Source organism: Fundulus heteroclitus, chromosome 1 (genome assembly GCF_011125445.2).
Source record: "Fundulus heteroclitus isolate FHET01 chromosome 1, MU-UCD_Fhet_4.1, whole genome shotgun sequence".
NCBI classification, from domain to species: domain Eukaryota; kingdom Metazoa; phylum Chordata; class Actinopteri; order Cyprinodontiformes; family Fundulidae; genus Fundulus; species Fundulus heteroclitus.
In genome coordinates this window covers 29,963,002-29,978,092 of record NC_046361.1, presented here as the reverse complement: position 1 = coordinate 29,978,092, position 15,091 = coordinate 29,963,002, and the positions used below count along the sequence as shown (strand labels likewise).

Sequence of the window (15,091 nt, the reverse complement as noted above, 5' to 3'; positions counted from 1 at the left end):
TTTTCACGCATCACCTATTAGACATTCTAAGAACATTATTTTGAAAGTGTAAAAACATCTGCCGAGCCAAGATGACACACTGCAACCTAGCTTTGAATGAATTATTCAGCCAACTATAGTGGTGCCGCTTTGCAAAGACGAGGACTCCAGTATGTGCCTGAGACCTGAGTCCCAATTCAATCACAAAAGCAAAGCCTTTAGACTCAGACCTAAGCTCTGGGACTCAAATCTCATAAACAGTCATTATCTCATGTATTCAGAGGTAAAGGTAGGCGAGCAAACGTGGCTCATTTGGGTGTCTGCTTCAAGATAACATTGAGTGTATGAATAGTAATGTTATGCACAGTAAGTAAGTTCTTAGTCCAGGGTTTACCTGCACTGATTAGGGGGCATAGACAATGGATGGATCAGGTAACTAAATAACCCCATTAAGTTTTAAAATACCTCAGTGTGGAAAATATGTCTTTGTACATATAGGATTAATTATTCTGAAAAAGTATAAAGATATTAAAAGTTCATGTGTTGAATAAAGCTTAATGTCGTTAAGGAGCCTGAGATTGAAATTCTGACAAAAATTGTGACAAAAAACTTTGGACTTGACTTTTGGACAAACTGACTTACGAACATCTCTATTACACTGCAAACTTCCAATGTTCATTTTAAAACCATCCATAGAGTTACATGAAGAATACTAAACTCAAGAGTTCAAAGGTCCTCTTACCAACTGGCCATACCAAAGTAATTAGATTAATTTTATATCCTTTTTTTGTTGTAATATGGCAACCTGGATAAATCCCTATATCATAGATTTTTCAAAAAATGTTTGATGACGTTGCGGGGTATTTTTGATTTATAAAAGTTCACTATATGACACAGATACAGAGCAAATCGATACAAAAGAAGCAGTGTTATCAGAATATAATCAGAACTGATAAGGCGCGTTACAGTTTGACATTAATGCTCATTATCAGCTAAGTACAATAACGAAAATGTTTATCGGCTGATTTTATTAATTACCTGTAATCAAAGGATCCCTCCTGATCTTTATCATCAACGGGTTCCAATGAAATGTCCTTCTTGTCCCGCACTAACATAGAAGAAGATCATATTAAGTAGTTTGCCAGGACAATAGATGGCAAAATAAATTACATTAATACTTTAATAACAATAATATTTTAATAATTAATGGAACAAACATTCAGGATATAAAGATATGTGCAAAACATAAAAAAGCTGGATACAGCAGTTTATGCTGTAAAATGTATTTTTCTTTAAATGCAGTGCGTCAAACTCTGGAACATTTGACATGTATGATATTATTAACTGGTCAGAGTAGCTGTTTTTAGGAATTTCCTCCCTTGTACCTGGATATTTCCCCCCTCGGCTCCTCTTGATGAAACAAACTATGAGGAGGATGAGCACGAGGAGAGCCACGGCGCACATGATCCCAATGAACCACCCCTGAGTGGTGATGTCCACCTGGTCCTGAGCGTATACTGAGACACACATGCACATAGGATGGAAGTCAGTGTCTTTTCAGAACCGCAAGGCTGTTATGTCAAAAACCTGGAGCAACATTAAATTACTCTCTGTGGTGTAATGGAGAGACTCCTCCGTATGCCATTCTCCTAGTCCAAGCCGAGTTCGTGCAGCCACAGAGAATCTGTAGCGAGTGTAGCGGTCATATCGCCGGATAGAGAAGCTCGTCACGTTTGGTGGGAACTCCTCCACTTTCAGCTCCTCTCCTCTGGTTGCATTCACTGTGGAGAGGTTGGGCATTTCAGAAGAAAGCTCTTGATGCTGGAACACTGAACTCTTAAGTACCTCATCTGCTCAGTGAGTGGCTACAAAAGTGTTTATTGCCCACTTTAGAAGAGACTTCAGCAGGTTGTGGATGTCTGTGTGCAAATGCTGGATTGTTAATATGGTTATATTTGGGATGTGGTCCATCGCTAGCTCTTCTAGAATTACCGTCAGTTGTTGATTTAATTTTTCTGAGTGTGTGGGGCATAGTGTGTTATAATGTGTTTTATCACACCTGTCTGGTATTTGAGGCTGTAACCAGTGATGACACCGTTAGGCTCTTCTGGCAGGTCCCAGTCAACATAAATACTGTCCAGATGTCGTTGTTGGATTCTGAAGGATGTTGGAGCAGATGGTACTGTGGAAAACAAGTCCAGCAGAGTCAACATGTTAGTGCAAATTCTGTACAAAAATAGCAATTTATAACTACCAGATCCATGGTAGAGGCTATGTTCTTAGATTTACTTTTTGATTTCTTTTGCATTTTACATTTTTACCTCCTTCAGGTGTGGAGAAGTGGATGTGATTACTTGGCGGTCCTTCATACCGGCTGTTTGCCACCACTATGTACATCTTGTAGTTGCTATAAGGAATAAGCCCAGTGACTACACCCGAGGGTTCTGGGTCATTGTTCGGAAACAATTTGGATTTCATGCCTCTGTTGACCCTGTGCCACCTCAGCTGGCTGCTGTCTCTCCAGTAGTAGACCTTGAAATTCAGAAGAAACACTATTTAGTCTATCTTTTTTAGGTAAAAAGATTTCACTTTTTCTAGCCATATTGTAGGTCAGAGTCAAACGTCAATCAGTGAAAAAGCACACAGAAAAAGCATTTTATCAATTAAAATGATCGGTACCACCAAATCATTGTGAAAAGTAGCTTATAATAAACATGAATGTTGTTTATTAACAAAGGTAGATGACTAATTTATAATCGTAATAAATAGTAATGAGCAAAATGTTTATACAGTTCTTTTCCAGTCATGCTGACTATTTTTAAATAGTAAAACAAATATAGCTAATATCTTCACATATTTAGGCTGAAGTTGCCCTGTAACCGTATTCAAACAGTAATGGGACAGAGGACAGAACAGGAACAAATTGGGACAATCATGACAAATCTTATGATCATGTTACAATTGGCACACATTTTACAATCATAACAAATGTTATGATTGTAACGTGTGTGCCAATGGTTCATTAAGAGATACAGTCTGTTAGAGATACAGAAGCTTATTCCTGTAGTATTAATACAATTTATATGTACACTAGAAATCATATGATTTCTGGGTTGGGGGTTCTGAATTTCCAAATGCAATAAGAAACTCTGGAATTTGAGTGATAACAAAATCTACATAACAGCAAAAATAAGTAAATAAATAAATACTACAAGTACTACTACTACTACTACTACTACTACTACTACTACTACTACTACTACTACTACAGATGATATTTTGTTGGTATTTATTGTGATACAAATAATCAGAAGGGTATATATAGAATGTATTATTTAAATCAGGTTAAACTGTATTTCATTGTGTCTGGGAACCTCTGACTTTGGTAAATGTGCAATGTCTTGTTTCCCACTTGGAGCTGGGAAATTCTAACTTTAGTCCACAAATACCATAAAACACATTATTATCCCATTTTGAAAACTGATAACTATTATTATTTTTATTTCATAAAATTGCATAAATCTGTTTACTGTAGTATTGTTACTATAGTAATTGCCCTGAAAATCTCTCATGTTTAAAGACAGATAAATAAACGCTGTGTTTTATTTTTAAACGTATTCGCACATATAATGAAAAGAACCCTTTTTTATGTACACAGCTGTTATTACCATAGGGCTATCTACAGAGGGGCCACAGTAGCTATCATCATGTTTTATCTTTTGTTGCAGTCGTTATGGTCCCACCTTGTATTCTTTCAGCTCTCCCATGATAGAATCACGTGTCACTGGGTCCCAGTGTACTGTAACCTGAGTGCTTTCGATGTCAGAGACTCTCAGGTTCAGGGGTGCAGCTATCGGACCTTGGAAAAAAAAACAGAAACAACAAGCTAGCTTATCTTTACTTTCAATAAAAAAAATTTGAGGTAAGAAAGGAAACAATGTGGAAAAAAGGTATTATCTTCTGACAGAATTTGTAATTGACTGTAACATATCTACTGCTGGCCTTGGTAGAAATGTAGATCCTAAAATTATTTAGTAAAGTAGTTTGTAGTGTCTTTCTGTGGCATGGTGTTTGGGTTCATATAGTAAAATAAACAGTGGGAATATCTTGGGAATTTGCCACAAGAGTGTTTTTTTTTTTGTTTTTTTTTTACTCAAACTATTTTTTGGGATGTATCTTCTCAAGCTTCTCACTCAGAGTTAAGTTAAAAAACAACAAGTACACAAACAACACTCACGGTCTTCACCAGAATAACCAACGACCACGGGCGACTCTGGTCCGAGCCCAAAGTCATTGACTGCCTGGACTTTTATGTCATAAGGGGTGAATGTGTCTGCGTCATAAATGTAATATTTCAGCCACTTGGTGGTTGCATTTTTCCACTCTTCCCGGGAATCTCTCCTTCTCCACCACACCAAGTACTTCAAGTGTGGTCCATTCCACTCTCTCCATGTAAGAGGCTGGGGAACACAATTATTGCCGATGATATACAGTACGCTGTGGTTATGTGCTTAACAACATTAACTGGTAAACACTTTAAGTTAAAAAAAACACTTTTACTATTTCAGTGTGAGTCATAGTTACCTCCCAGCTGATTTCCATGTTATTTCTCCATGTACCCACACCTTTCACATTCTTTGGAACGACATCAGGGGCTGCACAAGAAAACATTTTCTGTAAGATTTTGACACGTTGAAGATTTTGGAACAATATATATTGTGTCAATTAATCATTTAAATCAAACATACAGTGAACTTTGATATTTCTAAACTGAAAGATACAAGCTGAGCGAAGCTGATTTGGTTTTATCAGAAATTTAAAAATCAAACTCCTTTTCTCTTCACGATCAGGAGGTTGTTGAGCACAGTGACTCTCTGCAAAGTCTACTCATTAACTGGCAACCCTAAGTGAATCTTAAACTAGAGCAGACTGACTCAGACCCTGAGGCATCTGTGTGAACTCAACATTACGCTGTAGATCGCCTAAAGCCTAATGAGGAGCTTCCTCAAAGTGTAACACAGAATTCTCCACTGCTAATAAGTTTACGCGGCACAAACATTTCCACAAACTTAACGCCCCTATGAAGTACAAATATAAAACTTTGCGGGGTGTAATCAAAACCAGTTTATTCAAAATATTAACATAATGAATCCTCTTTGGCCTGCAGCTACTTTCTCAGTTTCAAACCCTAACGTCTCTGTATAATATCTAGGTTTCACACTTGCGCGTATGGTCCCTCTTCACTTGCTCAGAATCAGAAGGTTCAGTAAGAGAGGCGGATTTTCAAATTATAGTTGAGGTTATAACAGAAAAGCTGATTAAAATATAACTTAGTTTAATCAGTAACCTGACTGAATGGCTGTATCAACAATAGAAAACCAAGTTAGCAGATGGATATTGCATAAAAAGGCTCATATGGGAATTTGTCACACACACAAGCGACATTGTTTGGTTCTGATCTCAAATATATGGTACAGCAAACTTGTACAGCTAAAGAAAATACTTTTAACATGAGATATCGATGCGTGATGTACGCAGTTTTTATACACTGAAAGATGCCTGAAGGACGTATCAAAACTTTGGTGCACCTTATGATGTTTAGAAAGCAGCAAGAATTAGAAAATGGCTGTTGGACTGCTTTTTTAAAATATGTCTTCTCCATAACATTTGACAAGGATGGATCATTCAGAGAGAAGGATCTTCAACCACTCCTTATTTCTCTAAATACTATGAAAGTAGGAATTTTCTCTTAGTCTCTTCTTTTCATGTAAGCCCAGAGGGTTTCAATAGAAGTCATGTCCAAGGACTAAAATGGCCAAGGAAGAAAGGTTAATTTCTTGTCTGGTGAACCATTTCTGTATTAATTCGATCATTACGTAGCTGTAAATGATGGATTTTTAGTTATCTGGCAGAGCTGAGAAATTTAAGTTAAACTGTCCCAATATTTCAAAACTTTTTGATGGAATGCACTTTAACAAAGATCCAGGGCACTTTAGAAGAAAGAAAAGCTACTGTGGTTTAATTAACAATGTTAAAGAGCTGCTTTTCTACATATTTATATTGTGTTTTATATTAGACCCCTCCCAGAAACATGAGGAAAAACTCAACCTTTGTCTCATTTGACTAAACAATGTCAGTTCAGTCCCAGTAGCTTTAAGCAAGCTCCAACCATTAAATAGATGATAATGAGACAGAAAAGGTTTAAAACTTTTTACACATCTTTATCAGAGGGGTCAATAGGTTTGACGCTGCATATACTTAAAGTACAAAAAAAATAATAATCCAAAAAATGTTCCCATATTTCTGAATCAATAATTGTAAATGTCAAAGAGAGTGACTCAGTATCACACCCACGTGCACCGCTGGTTTGGAAACGCTTAGATGGGCGACTGGGACGACTGGATCCAATTTCGTTGATAGCAATGACCCTAAACTCGTAGTAGGTGAAAGGTGAGAGATGCAGAACCACAGAGTTGAGGTTTCCTGGGTATGTTGATAGGTTTTTCCACTTTCCTGGTATCCAGTCATCATCATCATATTGCACTAAATACTCTGTCAAAAAGCAGAAAATGACAGCAAACATTGTCATGAAGAACACACACACACACACACGCACACGCACACACACACACACACACAAATGTATTAAAAACGCTAAATAGGCGAATGTGTTCGTGTGTGTTTATTTAGTTTAGAGGTTTTACCATTAATGGGGCTGTGGTTGCTGTCTCCAGGAACCCAACTGAGACGTACGCTACGCTCGTATGGATCTGAGAGCTCCAAGTCAGTGGGAGGATTTGGGCGGTCTGCGAACAAACAAAGGGAAACAAAACCAAATCAGAGCATATAAACAATTAAAACTCAAACAGGCAGAACAATGTTTTTCTTCCTCTGGGTCCTACCCATCACCATTAGGTGTGCCGATGCAGACTTCTGCTCCAGCTCATTTTGGATGACACATGTGTAATTTCCCTCATCGCCTCTGTTTACATTAGTAATGACCAGATTTGATTCATCCAAAGAGACTCTGAAAAAGTAAAAAAAAAAAAAAAAAAAAAAAAGCGTTAAATATTGCACTGAAACAAAAAGGTACACCATCTGTGGTAAAACAAAACATTGCAAGACATATGTTTCAAAAAAACGCCTCACCTCCAATTAAGAGCGGCTTGCTTTTTGTTCTTCATCCACGTTGTGGTAACTGGAGTGGTAATATCTGCTTTTACCCCACACTCGAGGCGCACATCACTTCCACGCATGACTTTCATACTCTTTGGTCTGGTGACAATTATGATGGGTTCTGAGAAGAATGATACACAACGCAATTATCAGACCACTGGTAGAGCCTCATGCTGACTCAAACACGTCCTGTGTTTTTCTGTCATCTTTACCTTTCACATCCACTCGGACTTGATTCTCATCCCTTCCTGCAATGTTGCTAATCACACACAGGTAGCTTCCCTGGTCTTCTATCCGGATGCGTTTGATCTCTAGAGTCCCATTACTGTGGGTCTTAAAACGATTTCCCTCAAGATTTCCTTGCCCATATTTGGACCTGTGTCAGACAACCCATACAGATACAGGAAGTTTGCTCTCTTAACTCACCCAAGACAAACAAAATATCATACACTGTGGCCTCACCATCGCAGCTCAGGCACGGGCGAGCCGAAGAAGCGACAGTCTAAATAGGCATGATTGCCCTCTATCGCTGTTATGTGCTCACTCCTGGTTCCGATAATACGAGGAGTTGCATCTGATGGGGAGAAAAATACTCATAAATCTCATTACGTTTGGTCCGGTGTTTCAGCTCAAAAAGTAAAACATAAAGATTAAACAAACACAATTTAATATATAGCAAGCTTTTATTTAAGTTAATTTTGTACTCTGGTATTTGTGAAATAGTTGTTGTTTTTTTATTCTGTGTGCTATTATAATTTAATGAGAAAGACAATTCTGTTATTTAAATTCAGTGTTCTTCACATATTTTAAAGCTTTCTTAGTTTAGCAAAGTAAAAGACAACTTTTTACTCTGATGGTTGTTCTAAAAACTAATTTTACAACCACTAGTAAATCTAGTGTACACAGAAAATATTCCTGCTAGTAGCCAGATGACTATGAGAAATTCCAGTATAGTCACAAGTAAAGGTGAAGGATTGACCCTCAAATGTAAAATTTTCTTTTCACTTCAGAGCTAAAATAAAGATTTTACTCCAAACGTCATAGAAAAACCCTTTTAAATAGTGTATCAATGTTGTTAAAAAAAAAAAAGCTGTCTATTGGCATTTACAGAATTTGTGGTTAAAACGTTGTTAGAGTTGGTCAAATAAACTATCCAAGCCTGATTGGTAGTAATTTTGTTTTGGGTGAAAATTAGCAGGACTCATGGGTTAAAAAAGTAAAATTTTGAAAGCATACCTTTTGGGCTCAAAAGGCCCAACAGCTGACCTGAAATAACTATTAAAAAGGCCTCTAAGAATGTTGAGTGTTTTTTTCGGCTAGGGGTAACAACAGCATGCTATTGTTGCACACAAAACCTTAACCAAATCTGTAGCTGTCTAAGGGATATGCAGAAGACATTGTAGATACAAATGTTATCTGACTGTGAAAGTGTGTTTTGTCCTTTTTTATTGTTCACAACCCTCTGTGAAAATCTTCCACAACTTATCGACAAATAACTGGATTCTTTCTAAGCAACGAAACTTACGCAGCACGTTGACAAAGGCATTGGCCAGTAGGTACCCATACTCATTGGAGGCATTGCACTGGTAGACAGCAGTGTTTTCAGTGGTCACACCGCGAAATATTATCGTTTCCCCAGACACCTGCCTGTTAGGCTGCGGTGTAGAAGCTGAAAGAGAAATTACAAGTGGATGAGGAAAAGATTCGGCCACAATTACCATTTAGATGATTTTTTTTTTATCTCAAATGCTGGCCACCATTATTTTTGCCAACCCTGGTAAAGATGCAATAAAGCCCTATTTTTTAAGAAAAAATTCAGGTGCTTTTTGCTTGGAGACCCACACATAGTATTTTACTTTTCAAAAGATCCAATAATTGTGAAAATAACAGTACTCCCAAACGTTTCACACTTTGTCTCATCACATCAGTTAATGGCTACCGCTCCCTGTTGGCGGCAAAAAAAAAAAAAAATCAAAATGATGCGTGGCACTAGATTTTTTTTCATATATAGAAATGAAAAAGTAGATGTACATTTTTAATGACCTGCCCCCTCACTTTGGTACCCCTCAATAAAATCATGTGCAAATAACTGCCTTCGGAGGGCATCTGATTACGAAATTCAGTCCACCTGTGTTTAGTTTAACCTCCTTAGAAATACAGCTGTTCTACGAAGGCCTAAGATGTTTCTTTGAAAACCTCAGTGAATCAACAGTCTAATGAAGATCAGAAACATAAACTGACCGGGCAGGCAAGGAGTTAATTATTGAGAAAAGCAATCAAAAGACCCACGGTCTAACTCTGAGCGAGTTGTAAAGATCATCCCAAGTTGTCTCTTAGTGAAAGTAATGCAAGTTAGTTCAAACTCAGCCTGAAACTAAGCTGGAGCTTTACACATATATGGAAGAAGCAACTCTGGTTGGATCAGACCAAGCTTAAAACCTTTTATGTGTAGCTGGAAAACCAACTACACATAAATCTGAATACATCATCCCTACAGTGAAACATGGTGGGGACGACAGGGTGCTGTGGGGATGCTTTTCCGGGTATCTATTGCTTCATCAGCTCCATCATTCTACTTTCAGACAGTAAATTATTCAAAGTAACTTCCCCCTGCATATTCACACACTTTTCTGCTCCTGGCCAGATCTAACTGCTCCTCTCCATTCAAGACGTGGCCGAAAACACCGACCACTCTCAGTCATGCACAATTTGTTGCTGAAATCTTTGTAAATTAACATCCTTGCTTTTCACCACCCAGGAAATACGCAGTCACACATAAAAATTTCACACTTCTGAGAGAAAGGTAAAATTGATCTAAGATATTTTGGTTTGAGATTGCACAGATACTGAATAAAAAAATATGAATTTAACCCAAAGCTTTTCAGACACGTCTACCAGGGTGGCAACAAATGTGCAGGATGTTGTACACGTTTTAAACAAAGACCTACTCTCAATCGGTTCCCCGTTTATGAACCAGCTTATTGTCGGTCGAGGAGCCCCATCAGAGCGACACACCAGCTGTCCGTTTTCCTCAGGAGCCAAGATTAAATCTGTAGGCTTTTCCAACCAGAAAGGAGCCGCTGTTCAACACAGAGCATATAAGCTGTTGCAGAAATGTGCTCCAAACAGATGCTAGCCTTCATATTTTTAGAAAGTCTTACCTCTGACCCTGACCGTTATTGTGTGCTCAATATACCCTATCCTGTTGGTAGCTGCACACATGTACTCTCCAGCATCTTCAAAAGACGCCTTTGGAATTTGGATCATTTTGTTGAAGTTTTTCACTTTCATGCGGGATGTCACAGGTAGGTCCTCGCCATCCTTAGTCCAGGTAATATGAGGAGAAGGCCTTAAGGATGAATTAAAAAGAAAACATGTATAAAATCCATCTTGTAACAGCAGATTTTCTTTAGCTGAAATTCAACAAAGGTGAAAAAGCACTGCATTGAAGGTCTTGAGTTTGTGAACTTGAGCTTACAGCCCTGCAGCTATGCACTCAAGAAGCAGCTCTTCCCCTTGTAGCACAAGAATGGAGCTGGATGAGCCTTTGGGAGACAGCCAGGTGGGGGCGGCCTCAGCCACTGTGCGAGCTGCAAGGGAAACCATTCAGAGGACATCAGCCACACACATACATACAGTCGTTCATTCAAAAATTAAATCTTTCCACAAGGAAACACAAAATCAACATCCCCGTTGACTAAAATCAAGCTAAGCTGGTGTTTTTAGGATGCAGACTGGCATTAAATTAGACTAACCAGTATGATTGTGTGTGATGATGGGTAGCACAGGAAATCGAAGGCAAAAGTCACATCAGTACACCAGCTTGCTAAGGGATAATTTTAAAATGAGTGTTAAGTGACTCACTTGTAAGCACCTTAACAACCACAGGCATCTTCTGCTGAATGACGTTCTTATAAGGAAATCGAGCATTGCAGCAGTAATCGGCAGTGGAGTCATTAACCAGCACATTAGAGAAATACAGATCTCCGTTGACGCCCATGGAAACCCTGCGGTCCTGCCGCACAGCCTGCATGGTGGGAAAAGCTGTCTGAATGGGCCAGTTGAAAGGTCTCGCATAGGAACCTAAACAAAATAATCAGTTGAAATCCATTGTAACAAAGTATTGTTCAGACATAAAACACTAACCACATTTACCGGGAGAGAACACGTCTGTAATACCGCCAAAATATTTAATCTGTTGTACCATTAGCACCATCTCACTGAGTTTGCTCATTCACCTTACATAAAACGACCTGCAACATCCTACATTTCCGGGGTCAAGTGTTTCTTTGTTGTATTGGTCATTCATTCATCTTTATAGTCAATTCTCAGCAACAAGAACATTGAATGAGCCACTTTTTTTTTGAAAATGCTCTTCGTAATTAGCCATTATTACATAATGAGAGTACCAAAATTCGCTTTTGAAGAAGACAGTGGATGTTTTTGGTTCCATTTATTGTGAAAGTTACTACAAGCAATAAGGGATATAGATTATGTTGTAACCAAACATAGGCCCATTCCATTGTAGGAAGATTTTAATTTATCTGCATCTCTTTTAAAGGCATCCCAGCTGCAAAAAAAAAAAAAAAAAAAAAAAAAAAATGCTGTTGAACCATATCTGTAGCATTAATGAATTGTGGCCCTGTGCTGCACAAAATCCTTCAGAGGGTGACAAATTACCCCTGGGCCAAGCTTGGCACATCCCTGCTCTAGATGCAGATTCACGGGTCTTTGCTTTTGCTTTCTTAGCTATAGATTTGTTGGGGATGGAGATGGCCATGGAAGAACATTGATTTTGAGTCTGGTGAACCATTTCTGTGTTGTTTCAGCCACATTTCCTCCTGTTGAAACATTCAGTAACAATGGTCTAAATAATAGGCGGTGACTTTGTTAAAAATAATTATGTCCTAACATGGGAGTTGTGAAAAGAGGTTGTATTTTTCTTTACTGTGTGAGAGTATTCCACTTAAAATAAAGACATGTATTAGGGTTGCCCAATAAGTGTGGTCGGCACTGTATGTTTGTGTATATTTTACCCTAAAAGTTCACTTACAGCTGGACATCCAGTAGGTTTCAGGTTTAGGCGGGCCTGGTGGAGGGTCACAGGGCAGGACCAGTGGAAGGCCAGCACTGATCACAACAGGCTCCAGAATCTCCCGGGGCCACACAGGAGGTCCTGGACAATCACAGAGGAATGCATGTCTCATCTGAGCAGAAAACTCAGCAAATGTTTTTAGACTGTAGCAGAATGTATTTGAATATCTGAACCGAAAGATATGTGTGATGCGGTGAACAAGCCTTAGAGATTAGTTGAAACTATAAAGTGAGTCAGATTGAAAAAGAATGATATGGTAGTCAATTTTTAATCTAATAAGATTTTTTTCTTATTTTTTTTATTTTTCCATTTAAAAAATATTCACTACATGAAGGAGAGTAGATGATTTGCCATGGATTAAATACTACCAAGGAAGCAAAGAAAAAAGATTAGAAACCATTCATGGGTAAATAGCAATGTTCTAAAAGTATATTATATTCTTAAGCAATGTACTGGTGAGAACATACATGTTCCAATGTCACAGAAATGTCATTGATAGCTATGTATCAACTGAACTGCATCTGAGATCTTACTGGCTACTGCACATTTCCTTTAATTGGAGAACACACTGGTCATTTTTAGGTTAATTTCGGGACTTACTGTACAGCCGTAGTCGGATCTTGTGGGTGTAAGCAGACCCATATTGATTGGAGGCAATGCACTGATACTCTGCTTCATACTGTTCAGGATTGTACCGGGTGTAGATGTCTAGCGTTCCTGAGCGCCTGCGCATTGACACCTGTGAGTCACGGGCCACGTTGAAGTACTTCCCGTTACGCCTCCACGAGAAACTTCACGTTTAAGGAAGAAGACAGAAGAAAAATCAATGAAGTGACTGTTGATGATGTTCTTAACTGCGCTGCAGCTGCAAATCTCACATCGGATGAGGGTTGCCTTTGGCTTCACATTCTATGACCATAGTGTCTTTAGGATCCACAATGTGCTCCTGTAACGACTGCTTTATGATGGTTGGAGGTTGTCTAACTGGAAGGGTGAGGAACAAAAATCAGCTTGAACTTTTCACACAGAAAAATACAATGCCTCACAAAAGTGTTCATATCCTGTGAAGTTTTTTTCTCATTTTGTTGCTTAAAACCAGAAATGTAAATGTGTTTCATCGGGATTTTATGTGATAAACCAACAAAAAAAGGTGCATCCCTACAAAGTACAAGAAAGGTAATTCATTATTTCCAACATTTTGCTCCCTTTTGTTAATGATTTTTCTCCTTCAGCTGCCCTGCCTCCTCACCTGGCCCACACTGCCTCTAATTAGCTCTTCTGGTTTGTCTCTCATTTCGCTACCCCTGCTTCACTATATATACTGTTTAACTGTTTCTTTCCTGGAATCTTCTGACTATCTATCCTCATGTGAATATTCTCAGTCATCCAGGTCATGATCAATCCATAAAAGGTTAAAAAATAACACAACTGGACTTCTATTCTGAAGCTGAAGATGTTTCGCTTCCCATCCAGGAAGTTTTCTCAATTCAAAATGTCTGGACTAGTGTGGAGCTCCAAGCTTTATAGACCTGCAGGCGAGGCCTAATTAGAGCTCACAGGAGGAATGTTGTGGTCACATGTGTGGAGGTAGATCTATCCTAATGATTTATGTTTTCTTTTCTCTTAGTTCTGTCCATTTCATTTCCCGTTCAAGAGTTCTTTACTTTCTTCCTCTTTTTTCTGTATTAAATAACTATTTGCTTCTACCATGTTCTGCATTTGGTTCTTCTTCCTACCACACCATGACACTGACTAAAAATCCAGTGCAAACTATTGCCTGCAGAAGTCACCTGGCAAATAGAGTCAACTTGTGTGCAATTTAAGTTTAGATATACCTGTGCTCTACAGGTATGAGGGGTTTGTTAGAGAGCAATAATTGAATAAAGAACATCAGAAAAGGAAGAGACCAGATTGGTCAGAGATACAGCCGTGAAGACGTTTAAAGAAGGGTTTGGTTTGAGCTAACCTTTGACCATCTAGGTGAAATGTTCAAAGCATCTGTCTAAAAAAGGAACAAGTAGACCACAATCACAACCCCCCCCCCCCCCCCCCCCTTAACTTACAGATTGGAACAAGAAAACATTATTCAGAAAAGCTGCCAAGGGGCACATAGTAACTTTGGAGGACCTGCAGAGGTCCACAGCTCAGGTAGAAGAATCTGTTGAAAAGATAACGGGCCATCCTCAGATCTGTGTACAGGTTGGTTCGTGGATGTGTACATCTTCTTGTTGGGTGGGACTTCCAGATGTGGTTCCGTAGCTGCTGCTCATCAGGATTTATCATAAGGAGCCTAGAGAGGAGCAGATCTCCTGGGGCAAATGCCAGATTGTTTTTGCTCACAGCGTGACAATCATCTGTTCCTTCACTTAACTAATCTGAGTTTTTCCTCTCTTTTTGCAAGAGCTATCTACGCTCATGATTGGGTTCTTACAAACGATTCTGTGCTCAGCTTCTTAGTTCCTTTGGTTTCTGGAGAGATCGTCTCAAGTTCCCTTGTGCTAATCTCTTCATATTTCCTCTGGCCGCCCTCTTGATATCAGCTGCTTTGGTTCCTCAGCTACCTACCTCACACTCACCTGCTTGTCCATCCTCCGACGCTCTCCGTTCCACCAAACGCAATTCCTGGAGAAAAAGGAAACGGGGACAACCTCACCACACCCTCCATCCACCACCACCTGCCAAACTTAGACTGTATTGATGTGCTCACCTTGTCCCGAACTTTCCCTCATCTCCTTTAACAGTAAGGTTTCTCCACTTGTCATCGCTTCATTATTCTCCGTTCCATCATTCTTACAATAACGCTTACCTCTCCTCCTCAGAGTCAAACCTGGATCCTGCTAT

The 15,091-nt window shown here is 39.0% G+C and overlaps 1 protein-coding gene across 2 annotated transcripts in view; it reads right to left on the bottom strand.

Annotated features, from left to right (window-relative positions):
* Positions 1 to 15,091, bottom strand: part of nfascb (neurofascin homolog (chicken) b) — a 30,906-nt gene that overhangs the window by 1,775 nt on the left and 14,040 nt on the right. The window contains exons 4-25 of one of the 2 annotated variants that reach the window (XM_021318183.2): positions 13,129 to 13,234; positions 12,851 to 13,041; positions 12,209 to 12,331; positions 11,020 to 11,238; positions 10,634 to 10,745; positions 10,317 to 10,504; positions 10,104 to 10,235; positions 8,681 to 8,824; positions 7,618 to 7,729; positions 7,368 to 7,531; positions 7,129 to 7,276; positions 6,882 to 7,006; positions 6,684 to 6,785; positions 6,334 to 6,531; positions 4,564 to 4,634; positions 4,217 to 4,439; positions 3,723 to 3,838; positions 2,301 to 2,511; positions 2,039 to 2,161; positions 1,587 to 1,760; positions 1,365 to 1,496; positions 1,018 to 1,087 (exon numbers count right to left, since the gene is read on the bottom strand). In XM_021318183.2, coding sequence (XP_021173858.2) covers positions 1,018 to 1,087; positions 1,365 to 1,496; positions 1,587 to 1,760; positions 2,039 to 2,161; positions 2,301 to 2,511; positions 3,723 to 3,838; positions 4,217 to 4,439; positions 4,564 to 4,634; positions 6,334 to 6,531; positions 6,684 to 6,785; positions 6,882 to 7,006; positions 7,129 to 7,276; positions 7,368 to 7,531; positions 7,618 to 7,729; positions 8,681 to 8,824; positions 10,104 to 10,235; positions 10,317 to 10,504; positions 10,634 to 10,745; positions 11,020 to 11,238; positions 12,209 to 12,331; positions 12,851 to 13,041; positions 13,129 to 13,234 — 3,184 coding nt within the window. Of the gene's footprint in view, positions 1 to 1,017; positions 1,088 to 1,364; positions 1,497 to 1,586; positions 1,761 to 2,038; positions 2,162 to 2,300; positions 2,512 to 3,722; positions 3,839 to 4,216; positions 4,440 to 4,563; positions 4,635 to 6,333; positions 6,532 to 6,683; positions 6,786 to 6,881; positions 7,007 to 7,128; positions 7,277 to 7,367; positions 7,532 to 7,617; positions 7,730 to 8,680; positions 8,825 to 10,103; positions 10,236 to 10,316; positions 10,505 to 10,633; positions 10,746 to 11,019; positions 11,239 to 12,208; positions 12,332 to 12,850; positions 13,042 to 13,128; positions 13,235 to 15,091 lie in introns of those variants that run through there. The other variant, XM_036140330.1, reaches the window with a different exon arrangement.